This window comes from Magallana gigas, chromosome 2, assembly GCF_963853765.1.
Source record: "Magallana gigas chromosome 2, xbMagGiga1.1, whole genome shotgun sequence".
Classification (NCBI taxonomy): domain Eukaryota; kingdom Metazoa; phylum Mollusca; class Bivalvia; order Ostreida; family Ostreidae; genus Magallana; species Magallana gigas.
The window spans coordinates 46,934,912-46,948,712 of NC_088854.1; the positions used below are offsets into that span (position 1 = coordinate 46,934,912).

At 33.9% G+C, this 13,801-nt stretch overlaps 1 protein-coding gene across 1 annotated transcript; it reads right to left on the reverse strand.

The window, feature by feature from the left end:
* Positions 1-557: 557 nt before the first annotated feature.
* Positions 558-5,973, reverse strand: LOC105329240 (deleted in malignant brain tumors 1 protein). The gene is made up of 15 exons (XM_011430430.4): positions 5,679-5,973; positions 5,529-5,577; positions 4,886-4,979; positions 4,456-4,568; positions 4,038-4,196; positions 3,644-3,761; positions 3,279-3,394; positions 2,999-3,160; positions 2,718-2,856; positions 2,522-2,634; positions 2,252-2,419; positions 2,041-2,149; positions 1,818-1,942; positions 1,453-1,617; positions 558-1,264 (listed from the first exon to the last, which is right to left on the reverse strand). Exons 1-15 carry the CDS (start codon positions 5,691-5,693, stop codon positions 720-722), a joined length of 2,190 nt encoding a protein of 729 aa, XP_011428732.3. The 5' UTR covers positions 5,694-5,973; the 3' UTR covers positions 558-719.
* Positions 5,974-13,801: the final 7,828 nt, after the last annotated feature.

Below are 13,801 nucleotides of genomic sequence, written 5' to 3' on the forward strand. Positions count from 1 at the left end.
TCCTTTACAAATTAAATATTTGCATGTTTAAATTGCTTTTCTTATTTTATCTTTATTTAAGGCATGATCCAGACTTATCTTTTGCAGTTACTGAGTATTTCCACAGTTACTATATGCTTCAATTGACGAATTAGTACTGTGTTCTTTATCATTTTGTTAATCATTATCTCACATTCTTCATTTAAACTGTAATGCCTTTATAAAATATCAAAGTCTAAACGTTCTGTACCATATTTCTTTCCACAATAAAAAAAAATCATAGAACTAATTATACCTATCCGTTCAATTATATCTTAAGGCGACAAATAAGAACAATTTTTATTATTCATTAACATGTTACCATACCACCTTATATCAAACATACATGTAACATTATAACATTGACAACTTGCAATCATGCTTCCACCTATCAGTACTTTCATTATAATGTCTAAAATCAGTTTCTCCTTCCACAATAAAACTTTCCCAAATTAGACATTTTATATCTCCACAATGTAAACAAAAATGACAGCTTTGCCATGTACAAATTTTGATTCTCAATCATGTAAATTTTTGTAAAGGACAGTAGATTGAGAACGGCTAGTCAGTCAGACAGACTGAGATTTGAATTTGTAGACTTTGAAAGTTACTTTGTAAAATATATGTACAATCACACTTTAATAAATTATTGTTCAACACCAAACTGGACCTCTCATTTTTGGACTGGACAAGGAATTGAATCAACCAAAGGGGGCTTTATATTCGAAGGGCGGGGGTATAGTGGCAAAGTCGATAGGAGAATCGGGATCTAAGATGGTAGCAGACGAGTCTTCACTCAGTCCATCAGACTGAATTCTTTCAGCCTTGTCCTTCTTTGGTTTCCTGACTTTTTTCTCCTTAATTGGTGGAAGAGTTTTTGGAGTGTCTGTTGATTTTTCTCCATCAACTTTATCTTTCAAATCCAAAGGGAATGGTGGCGCCACCGGGTTGATGCCCGGCCCTGCCAAAGGGAACTTAGGATCGTCAATGGTCACCTTGTTTCCATATTTAGATCGTTTCTTCTTATTACGTGGCACCTTTATAGTTTTTGGTTTATTTGTGTTTGTTAGTATTAGGTTTCTTTTCATGTCTGACTTTGCTACTGACTTTAAGCTGGCGGTTTTGGGACAAAGCTTTCTACAGCAGCAAACACAAAGACATAACGTTCCAATGACAAATATGGCGGTGAAGACGCCAGCTATTGTGTAGCGCACGTAGTCAGGCAAACCGGAAGAAGGCGTATCGTCTGAAATAAAAAAAATGAATAACCGATGACTATCTTAAGAGCAATTACATTTCCTAAAACAAAATTGCTTATCAAGACATATTATAATGTTCTATTGTATTTTCAATTTTAGATGCATCAAAATACCATGGAATTTTCACATTAGCCAGAGAATATCAAAATAGTACAACAATTGGACAGCATTGTACCTGTCGATGTGGAATTCAACAAGACATATGATATACTGAAGCCTCTGTCCGTAACAGATATGTCTGTCTTAAACCGGACCAGCAGAAACTTCCCCGTGGAGTAAGTAAAGCTATCTTCCAGGGATCCACACATTGTTTTGGCCAATGGATCAGATGAACAAGCTCCTGAAGGAAAATCATTTGACAAAATTGTTAAATATCAGGAAGACAAAGAGGATATTGAACTTTTGAACATTTCTGAAATACTCACAGTGAAGTAGTTATATAGGTCCTGCGATTTCAGCCAGTCTTGTAAGAATCGAAATGGGATGGGAAACTAATCACTGACTGATCTCTTAATAGGAACTAAAAATCGAATTACTCACCTTTGTATATGGTAACGTTGTCAAAAACGCAATTCATACTATATTCCAGGTTGAATACTGTAAACTGGAGTGAGAGAATGTCAGATTCCTTGGGTTTTACAATCAACCAGGATATTTCGTAGGAGCTGGAAAAAGATGCCAAACGTCAGTAGCTGTTTACAATAAATGAAATACATGTGTTACGAATATGACTTATTGCAAAAACACAGATCTAAGGACACACTTATTATAGTTCTGCGACGTTGAAAACTCGGGATGAGATTCAAAAGTCTGGACTGAGTATGAAGCATTTAATATTGTGGTAGTCGCTTGATCAACACATGATGGGATCTCTAGAAAATAAAAACGATTAAGTAGGTCATGTAACGAAAAAAAAAATGAAACGTTACTCGAAATTTACATTCGTATTATTTATAAACATATTCATTTGTTACCTGGAGGTATAGATAGAAATCCAACTTTGAATCCAGTTTGCTGCGTTCTCTCATCACTAACGAAATGCAGTCTAAGGGCACTCCCGGTTGAGCGATATACTGGAAGTCCTGACGAGTTATAATAGTTTCCCGTGATCGTGCTGAGAAGAGTATAATCAGCAGTTTCTCCTGAAAAACATTGTTAAGAATATGACAAGGGTTTCTTAAAGACTCTTTTCTTTTATCATGATTAACGATGAGATACCAACTTCACAAAAAATGGGGCTATACCGTCATATACGTAAAGGAAATCACAACAGCTTTCCATGTCTATTGCCTCAAACGTCAACTGAATGACCATACTCTCATTGGTCGATCGTATGGTCCATACGCAAGAGGAATGGCTGGAAAGAAGATCGAAACGCTGAAACAAATAAGATGAATGAAAATGCAAGCTGTACAATTCGCCACTGCATAAAAAGCCTACCTGTTATAGTCAAGCGGGTAGTTGGGGGAAGTGACGTAGTTGGTAATGTTGTCCGACGATAGCAGCTCGTTACCACATGTATTGTTGACCACAGAAGGACTTATTGTAGGGGGCGGGGCAACTTGTGCAGGTGGAGACCCTGAAATTTTTTTTTTATCTTGGAATCGTTAATAGAACAGAAATTCATATTCACATTAATTTAGTGAACATGTGGTTCAAAGATCGATGAACAGGTGCATGACAGAAATGTGATAGAATCAGTCTTTCGAAGACATACATACCCACTTTGTTGAAACTTAGTAAGAAACCTCGGTACTGGCTAATACTTTGTCTGTGGTAAACAAAGAAGGCGTACTGTTGACTGGTTCCCAAGACAACGGAGCCGGATTCAGTTTGGGATTTATCAGATACGGTACCCAAAACTGTAGCGGAAGCAGAATTACCTGAAGAAAGATAGATCAAAACTTCTATTGAACTAATATTCTAAATTTTCAAAACCTAGGTGGATTGTGGGCGATTGTGATTGACAGAAACAGTTTTTAGATCAAATGATACACGAACCATCATAAACGGTAAGTCCTCCAGGGTTCGTCCCGTATTCATCATCGGTTACCAGAATGCTGATATTTAAAAAGTTTCCGGCCCCTGTGTCGACAAGCCAGTAACAGTAGTCATTCCTATAAAAAAAAATATTCAGACAAGATGTTGCAAATTATGATACGGTTATTTCATGGTACATGTATATACATTTTGATATCCCGTTACATACTAAGTATGGAACTATCCATTGTTTTGTTATCACTTGAAATAACAGATTGCATTACTCTTAACATTAATAAGCAGGTATAGATGAAATATAGAAGAAAACTGGAATTTTAACTTTCAATTCAAGAGAGCGCCAATATGCGTAAATTGGTTTTATATACCCTGAGTAGGGATCCGGAAAAGTGGACAGTGTCTGCTGGATGCTGAGAGTAACTGTCAGTGTGATGGTATGGCGGTTACTCAGGGCGTAGCACGGTAGGCCTTGTCTCTGGCCAATGACTGAAGGAGAAAAAAGCAGTCTGCCTGGTAGCTTGAAACACTATCATAACATGTATAATATTTGATGGATAAAATAATATTATAATTTATTTATTTCTAAATATAATTTCATAATTAAAAGACCAGAATCGGCTTTTTAATATTGAATATACTATACGTTTTCGTGTATGTTTTGTTTAGAGAAATCGGGAAAATTTTTCTCGCTACCAACTGTATTAACGTTGTTGACTATACATGTACAAGTCAGTGGAATGATAAGTGTAAATGTAATCTTACCCGTGGAGAAAAGGCTAAAGTATTGTAGAGAAAATCCGGATTTTTCAACTGCATTGTCCGATGTAAACCTAATATATAAGTATTCACCGGTGCTTTCGTAGTAACGATTAGTAGTACTTCCGAATATGGTAGTCAACAAGTTTGCCCCGGGTGTGTTGCCTAGAAATAAGAGAATTTCAAAAAAGGTCATCTGCACTTTATCGCACTGGAAAAATATTTTATATTCCTAATTCATAATAAAGTTTGCAAACCAAAAACTGTGATTGTTATCTTCTTTTACAACTTGCATTTTATTTTTAAAAATCCAGTTAAAGATTGTGTATGTTAAAATTGTTTTGTTTTATTTTTTTAATTTTAATTCAAACATGTTGATTTAATTAAGTTCAATTTTTCCAGATATTATGGACCAACAACTTACTATCGTAGATCCGGATTTTGTCGAAGAAGGACTCTGTGTTGATAAAGGAGAAGACCACGCCTATAGTAGAGGAGGAGGACTCTGCTTGTATCAGCCATTGACAGTCACTGGAGCTGACCAATCAAAAACTAGAATGTTACCGCTTTTTCATTATTAGATTTCACCAACAGACTTTTATAGAAATTTCGTTTGATTTGGTAGAACTGAGGATGAATAAAAGAAGATATAAAAAGAGGGTACTTTTAGTATCATAACATTTTTTCAAACAAAAACAAATTAAAGTATTATATATGTGAGAAGTAATGACTTTCTTATTTTTGCGTTTTCTTCCACCGATACCGTTACAAGATAATATTGTAAAAGAAACATGCCCTATATGTGTATATGTATATACAAATATGTGCTAATGTAATGACACCCATTAAGTTACCTGGGATAGTTAAACGGGTAGTTTGGAGACGTGATGGTCTCGGACGTTCCATGGTGGGCATACAGGTGTACCGGGGTGTTACACTGGGATAGGACTACAGAAAGAGGAGGAAGACGAAGAGGTAGAAACACCACTGACTTTACGACGGTGACACTGTCTCAAATTCTGTATACAATGGAGACTGGCAACCCAAATGGATGCCCCTAATATAAAATTGAACACTTTCAAATCGGTGATACCCCCTCCCTCCTCCCCACAAAAAAACCACCAAAACATCTAACAAAATTCAAATACCGATCAAACCAATATCGATATTAGATTTTGCCAATTCTATTTTTTCGATCTTATAATCGTTGTATCAAAAGAGTAAATAATAAAGCAGGTCAGAATTCTCCTACATTTTAAATACTATTAAAATGCCTTTTGATTTGGTCTAAAGGAACGGGAGTGCGAAAAGGTCACAGATATGTACCTCTTCACCTAGATCATGAAATAAAGCATTTATAGTACTAATTCAAATCCAGACAGCAATTTCTTTTTAAAACGACATGAATAACTTAGTCTTTTAACTAGTACCAACATACGATCGAAGTAAGATTCATGTGGTCCAATTATTTGAAGTCAAAGTAAACAGCAACGATACCTGAGGGAATTGTGACAGCCAGAAATAATGCTATTCTCACGTACGGTATCTAAATGAAATGAACAAAGTGTATAATTACAAAATGACTGATTAATAAATTAATAACAATATTGCAAACAAACAAACATTAAAAATTCATAAAGTACTTACCTGATATGTGTCCATTTCAAAGTAAGTGTATTCCAGTGTAGTTTTAAATCCATTGGTGATTGGGCCACTTCGATTATTCTTTCGTAAATCCAGATTAACAGAGAGGTTTAAATATCGATAGATTTGTTGGTGATGGTAAACATACCAAATAACAAAGGACTAGGGTCCATGATGCGAGGAATTAAAGAAAATACACTGTTAGTGGATATAAGCAGTATAAGACATGTTTCTTGTCATTATTTAAATAGTTTACGTCTTTTAATACTTCAATGACAGTAGATGTTACTGTAAAATATAAGCAAAAAAATGACATTCTTGTGTATAATTGTCATTTTAAAAGATTAGCCTTTTTTCACATTTTGAGATTTCCATACATATTAAATCTATAAAGCAGCATATCCTCAGGTTCCCATTCAAGCGCGGATCCAGAAAATATTTGCAGGGAGTTCTAGGGATATTTTTGTTTTTTGCGGTGGGGGTGGGGGGGGGGGGTGTGGTCCATGCCTGTTAATGCGAATTTTATAAGTTTTTCAAGGGGGGTGGAGGTGGTCGGACCTTCGGAGAGAAAAAGGGGGGGGGGGGTGGTGCATGGGATGCATGAACTAACTGGGTTTTCTACAATAAAAATATTTAAAAGATATATTTATAATCTTTATTATCTTTGAGCTATTTTTTACTTTTAATACCAAACATGTATTGAAATACTTATTCTGATCTTTACAAGCAAATTAAGGTAGCAAGTACCATATTTTTGCCAGTTTGAAAAGGCGAAACAGTTTTTGTGACAATTAGATTCATTACATGTAAGTGTGAATTTAATCATCCTGGTACTCTATTTAAATATTCATTTAATCAAAAAATGTTGAAATTATATATTAGATTAAATCAGCTATACAGTGTCATAAGTAGGGCTAGTGAAATTTTGTTATTCTATGTAATATTGAGAAGTAAATATGTAAATAATAAACCAACTTCCGTTTAGATTATTTCCTGAACATTATAAATATAACCAATAAACAAAACGATCGTTCGTTAAAAAAACTTCCTTGTGAGGGTATGTATAAGTAATAACTTCTTTGTCAGTGAACCATTTACGTGCATCTACACATAATTCGAATGACCTTCAAATCTACTTAATACACCATTATAAATCTCAGAAGCTTTTTTATACAGCACAACCATTCAAAATGGACAACGTTACTTTCGACATATCGCAAAAAGTGAAAGAATGGAATAACGAAATAGTGCAGAGCCTTATTCCTAACAACACTATCCTGTCAATGTATATGGTGGCTGGATTGTTGGGTAACTCCCTTGTCATCTTCATTTACGGTTTCAAAATGAAAGGCAACAAAGAGGACAGGTATTTCATTCCGTTTCTTGCAATGGCGGACCTTTGGGCTTCTTTGATTTGTGCGTCTTTTGGGATCGCCCAAAATATGATGCAGGCGACCTTCGACGATGAACAATTATGTAAGACATGGTGGTTCTTTGCCGCCTTCTCAACTTTAACGTCTGTGTTTTTTCTTCTTATTGTTGCTGTCCACAGATATCTCAAAGTTTGCCAGCCCCTCGGGAGACAAATGACTTTAAAATGGAAACGATTCGCCTTGTGTATGGGATTAACAGTTGCTTTTATCTTAGCTGTGCCCATGACCTACTTTTATGGATCTGATCCTTTTCTTAACGAAGAGTTGGGAATCTATGGACGTCGTTGCAGTAGGCTGAGCTCTGCAAATAAAACTGGGTCTCTTATATTTGGAGGCCTCCTTCTCCTCATTACCATCACTATTATAGCATCTCTGATATGTCTTTATTCCAAAATAGGATTAAAAATCCGGGACCATTTAAAGCGTACCAAAATTAAGCGACGCAACAAAACAGTCGAACACTCCCGAGGCGGCGTTTCAAACAGTGACGACCGACTGAGTTACACGGAACGTGACACCCAATCACATGATACTGATGATAGAACCGAAGACACTGGGTTTTCCACTATGCGCAGGTCAACCATTACCTGCAGAGAGCTCGAGGCTGTCACACCTACAAAAAACAATGGAGGAAAACACGTACCCAGGCTGTCGAGTGTAAAGAGGAGAAAACGGAAGCGAGTCGTGTATAAATTCACTCTGATGTTCATGCTTATAACCGTCATTTTCTTGATCTGTTATATTCCTAAAACCACCATCATGTTGTTGGAAGCAAGGAATACATCGTTTTGGGAGGAGTTTACATATACAGGAAGATCTGTTTTACTGTTTGTTTATAGGATTTATATCTTGAATAACATCACAAACCCAATCATTTACGCCTTTCTTGATAAAAAGTTTACAAAAGAAATAAAAAAATGTTGTGTATGCAAGTAGTGAAGTTTTATGATCAATATCTCAAAAATGCATTCTTCCTTTGTTTTTTATGTGTCATTTATCTCTCGAGCGTCCTGATTTACTTACATGCATCTAGAAGTTTTAAGAATGATAATGGTATTGAATTAGCGAGTTTACGTTGAATTAAACTTTTAATTTTTAACTCGCAGCAAAAATGGGCGTGTTTAACAGCATCATCACGTGGTTGTTTTTCACACCGTTGTAATACACAGTTTGCCTAGCTTGAAACATCGGTATGTGTTAATTGACGTCAACTGTTTGGACACCAAAGGGGTTCGCATGATACAAAAATTATTTTAAAAATATCAAAAGTCTCCATTGTACTTGCAATAATATTCAAAAAACTAATGATAATATAAGTATTCAGGAATTCATTGACTTTTATGAAAATGATCATTATAGTCGGTACCTGAGCAAATTCAATATGATAAAGCCCTTTGGGCTTGATTTGATTTGATTACGTGCCCGACAGTTTTGATCTCTCCTTAGAAGTAGAAAAAATTAAACCAATCAGTGATGTATTACAAATGAATGTTTATAACTTTTTTGACAGATATTCTTTCATTTTTATTCCTGATCTAACAATTACTATTTTTAGACTTGGATGCTTGAAATCTGTACCAAACGCCTAACTCTGTTGTGAATTTTGATATGCATCTATTGGCAAGACGTATGTTACATTTATATAAAAGGCCTAACTCTGTTGTGAATTTTGATATGCATCTATTGGTAAAACGTATGTTACATTTCTGGAAAATGTCAATCGATGTTTTAGAAAGATATTAACACGAACACAATTATTTTGAAATTTTGGCGTGTATCAATAGTATCATGACATAATATAGTAATGTTTATTTCAGTTTGGCTATTTACAATATAAATGTATGTTGAGGATTTACGAGCACTGAAATACGATTTTTAAAAGCTAAAAACACAATGAATAAGATTAAATGTATGATACCATGCAGTCGTTCGAATTTATTCTGATTTTGTTTTCTGATTTTTATCGTTGAACTTGTCAACCACAAAACATTTCAATGTCAATTGAATTGAGAGAGAGAGAGAGAGAGAGAGAGAGAGAGAGAGAGAGAGAGAGAGAGAGAGAGAGAGAGAGATCTCACTGCTGAATAAATTATTTATCGGAATTAAATACCATCAAAAATTTGAAAGTGTTAATAATGTAGTTATCTTCTTAATCTGTAATTACCTCAAAAGGAAAAAAAAGAGCAGACAATACTGTGATGATTTTGGACGAAAATAGATAGTGCCGTGTCCGTTTTAAAAGAAGTATCGCCCATATCATTTTCTTTCGCTTTCCGTGTGGTTAGGCAGGAAGTATCATTTTCTAAAAATAGATTAACCTGGCGCAATAGAAGTACTGATTTCTAAATGGTATATGTGACCACTAATTTTTCATAAAACCAGACTTGAAAAAAGAAATGAATGAAACCCTGTGTACATCGTCAAATAATATTTCGAGTCTTCACTTCCAGAAAATGTTATAATGCATTTATTTATACAGAAAGTACAGTTCTATTGAAGAGATCTCACTGTTAATTTAGAATGAGTTCAAACTTGTATCATACAAAAGAAAAGCACATGGGAAAACGTCTGCCTAATTGATTTGAACTTGCTATATTTAACATTCTTCTGGTGAAGAAAATAACCCCCCCTCCCCTATATGTATTTTCAACTTAGGGGAATCGAACCATATACTACCACTAAACTATGGATACTCTACTTTCTCAGTTTATCTTTTCAGTATAATTGGTTATTTACAAAAGTGCTTTTAGAAGTAGAGTAATTCGTTTATTCTTTAAAATTTCTTTAAGCTTTTAATATGAAGGCCACGTCAAACCACAGCGAATTCAGCGTTAACTTACTCTTCAATCCCCGTAAAACACAATTCATTCCGGTGTAATGAAGAATAATGACCCCCGTAGAATAATGACCGGGGGTCATTTTTCGACGTAGAATAATGACCCCCCTAGCTGAAGAATAATTGGATTTTTTGAAGAAAAAAGACCCAGGGGTTATTTTTCTTCATGTTTAACATGAAGAAAAATGACCCCCATAAAAAATGACCCCCCCCCCCCCCCCCCGTAAACATGAATAGAAATTGGTTACCCCGTATCCAAGATATGACTTTGAAATTACTTTATTTTTTACTCTGTTCAACTGATTTTGAAGTTATAAACACCGAACTTGTAAATAAATCGCTGTATATAGTTTTTCATATCCGTAGCAAGCACACGCAAAACACCCTTACATTACCACAAATTGATTGTTAATAGTTACTTCACTTTTCTTGTCGACATACGGCGAGAAATGACGCAAATAAAGAAAAATTCATACACAATGAGGATATTGTTTGATAATTAACGAACGATAATCATTAAAGAATAATTGTTGTAATAATTAAAGCAATATTCATTGGTGAATGAATTGTCAATCGAAGAATGATACATGTATATATCTTTATGGAAAAGACTAAGGGGGCAGGTAACGTAGGAATAAGAATACTTCTTATTTTCATTTCTTGGGGAAAGTGATTTTTAAAAAATCTTCTGCGTTACTTTTGTTTTCTTCTACGTATTACATGAACATTAATATTCTAAACATCTATGATATTGTATCATACAGTACTGTATAATATGATATTGGTTTCTGTAATATAGAATTATATAACATGAAATAGATGATAGCTTGCATAGTTGATTTAACTATATTATAAATAAAACGCAGAGGTTGCTTTAGATGCAGAGCCTGATCTCCATTATCAAGGATGCCAAAGAAATCTCCTACCTCACTCAACCCTGCTTAATAGATAGATGTGGTTGTAGTTAAATGATACAACATGATTCCTATGATATAGTATTGTATGATATGAAACACTATTGTTTAATAGGATACAATATAATACAATATGTTTTATTGTAAAACGTTATATGATACGATAAAATATTGTATCAATTTTTTTTTATATGTTATGATATGCAATTGTATCATGATTGTTTTGTATAGTATTGTATATTATGATACAATATTGACTAATATTATATTGCATTATTAATTAATTTTTTAATCACACGATACTATTACATATGATATTGCAATATATAATATTGCATCCTATGATATAATATTGTATATTCTATTATATTGTATCATACAGTATTGTATAATATAATATTGGTTTCTGTAATATAGAATTATATAACATGAAATTGTATATATGATATTGTAATATTAAAAATAATGGTATCATACGATATTGTATATTATATGATATTGGTTTATATGATATATTATCATATCACATGAAATTGTATTTTATGATGTTGTAATATATATTATTGTATCATATGATACAATGTGCATAATGATTTTATGATATATTATTTCCCTTATCCTATGATATTGTATCATTTGATATGATACATTTTTGTATCAAATCATATAATACAATATCATATTATGTATCAAATATGATACAATATCATACAATACAATAACATACTATTATATTTACATTTCCTTTTTTTCACTCTATTAAATGGCATTGGTTAATTTGAGTGATATTTACACACAACACAGAAGACCCAATCACCAAATCTGGTGCGTATGAATACATTCAATATTCATTCGGTATTTCTAGAAGAACAAGAACTGACTCTTCTTGCGACTTCAAACCGGATTACGACCTGATATTATACTTATGCTGATAAATATTTCATTGATGTAAATATATCTTGACAGTTAAATGAATTCAATTGATTAATTTCTTAGTATACCAAGAGTAAATTCATTTAATTACAGAAAGAAAAATAAAATTGTGTTATAAGCATATTTCGGCCGTTCCAGTGGCCATTCCGTTAATATCGCATTACTCGTTGAATAAGACAGAGCTTTTTAAAAATAAATCATATTTGCGGGAAGAAAATACATGTTTAAGAAACGTAAATATAAGCATTGAATCGTTATTTTTTGAAAGATGTGGTCTCATAACTGCAACAATGAGTGCAAACACATTATCATAACGCGCTAGCACGCGTTATTCAATTTGTATGCACACACCGTTGCAGTTATGAGACCACATATTTCAAAAAGTAATGATTCAATGCTTCATTATACAATATAATATCATATGTTTCTATGTTATGATGTATCATTCCAATTTTATATTGTTTCATATAATACTATATTGTATCATGTTTTATGATATTGTATTATTTGATCAAATACAATAATGTATAACACAATACATAGAGAATAATACATACCCTTTTCCATATCACATCCTGTATCAGCCCAAGACTCCAATATCAGCCCGAGGGCCGAAGGCCTGAGGGATGATATTGGTCGAGGGCTGATACAGGTTGTGATATGGAAAAAGGGTATTTATTATTATATTTATTACATAATTAGTAATAAATTATGTAAAAAGGCATCAACTTGAACAAATTGAATTTAAATAATATTTGAAAGTAGTCTGTACATGTATTAAATAAAAATATGAGTTCTTCTTGTTTTAACAAACATGAAGCTACAGAAAGGAATTTCTTCAGGTTTTAAAAGTTGACTGCTTTAAAACATTTGCTAGCATTTGAAGTTCTCAACTGCACTTACAAATGTCGACTGTAACTGGAAATGTTTTATTTTTCGTCTGTAAACATGCAAAAAATGCCGAAGCGAAAAAAGGCAGAGGAGTTCCGCAAGGGGTGTGATACGGATCCGTATCAGCCCTGGAGGGCTGATAACCTGTATCAGCTCCGGAGGCCGATACGGATTTTGTGATGTCATCTGTAACACATGTGCAAAAAACCTGTATTTATTACTAAGTATGTAATAAAATGTCATATCATACGTTACAATATCATATCTCACAATTTTTTACGGGTATTTTATGGTATTTTATGATATATGTTGTAAGAATGATAGGATATAATTTTAATTTTATATTATTGTATTGATTAACATATGAACATATGATTATCATACAATTTTTTAAGAGATGATATACGATATTGTGTCAATGCAGAATCCATGAATATCCAAGATTATAAAGGATGGTTTTCATATAATATGATAAAGGTGGTCTCATAAAGGTGATGCCTCATGAAGGTGATGCCTCGTCTCGGTGAGCTTTGTAATCTGTGATTACCTATGTTTCATAATTGCGGAGCTAATTTCCATCGTTTAAAGGGTTCCTAGGCATATTTTGGAAAATTTATTTTTATAAAATTAATAAAATTAAATTATTCAGGGGGATAGGGTCCGGACTCCCTCTCCCGTTTTACTGCGTGAAATTATTAATATTGAATTTTCCGGGGGGACGGACCCCCTCTCCCCCTCTAGATCCATGCATGAGCAAGAAGTGTCCCATAATGAAATTAGATTGTTACTGTGTTTGGTCCATGGTAAACAGACGGCTGGTAAGTGACAGGAGTATGGAATTGCATATGTACACATTATGGCGGACATTACATTTTGTATGGAGTAGATAATGATTAGGCATAGCCAGGACTGGTAAACATATATGTTACATGTTACATGTTGCTGAATGCAATCAAAAAAGGCGAAGGCGAAGGTGCGAAGATGCGAAGGCCAGAGTGCGAAGTTGGTAAGGAGCGATAGTAGTATCGCTCCTTCGCCTTCGCACCTTTGCACTTCAGGCATCACATCTTCGCGCTTCGTCGTCGCATCTTCGCACTTTTGCTCCTTCGCCTTCGCACT

Bases quoted from the DNA above. Each gene is read 5' to 3' on its own strand.
- LOC105329240 (XM_011430430.4), bottom strand. The intron at 3,395-3,643 runs GTATATAAAACC...TTTTTTTTATAG, and splicing joins TTTCCGGATCCCTACTCAGG to GAATGACTACTGTTACTGGC. The intron at 2,857-2,998 runs GTATGTATGTCT...AAAAAATTTCAG, and splicing joins ACTAAGTTTCAACAAAGTGG to GGTCTCCACCTGCACAAGTT.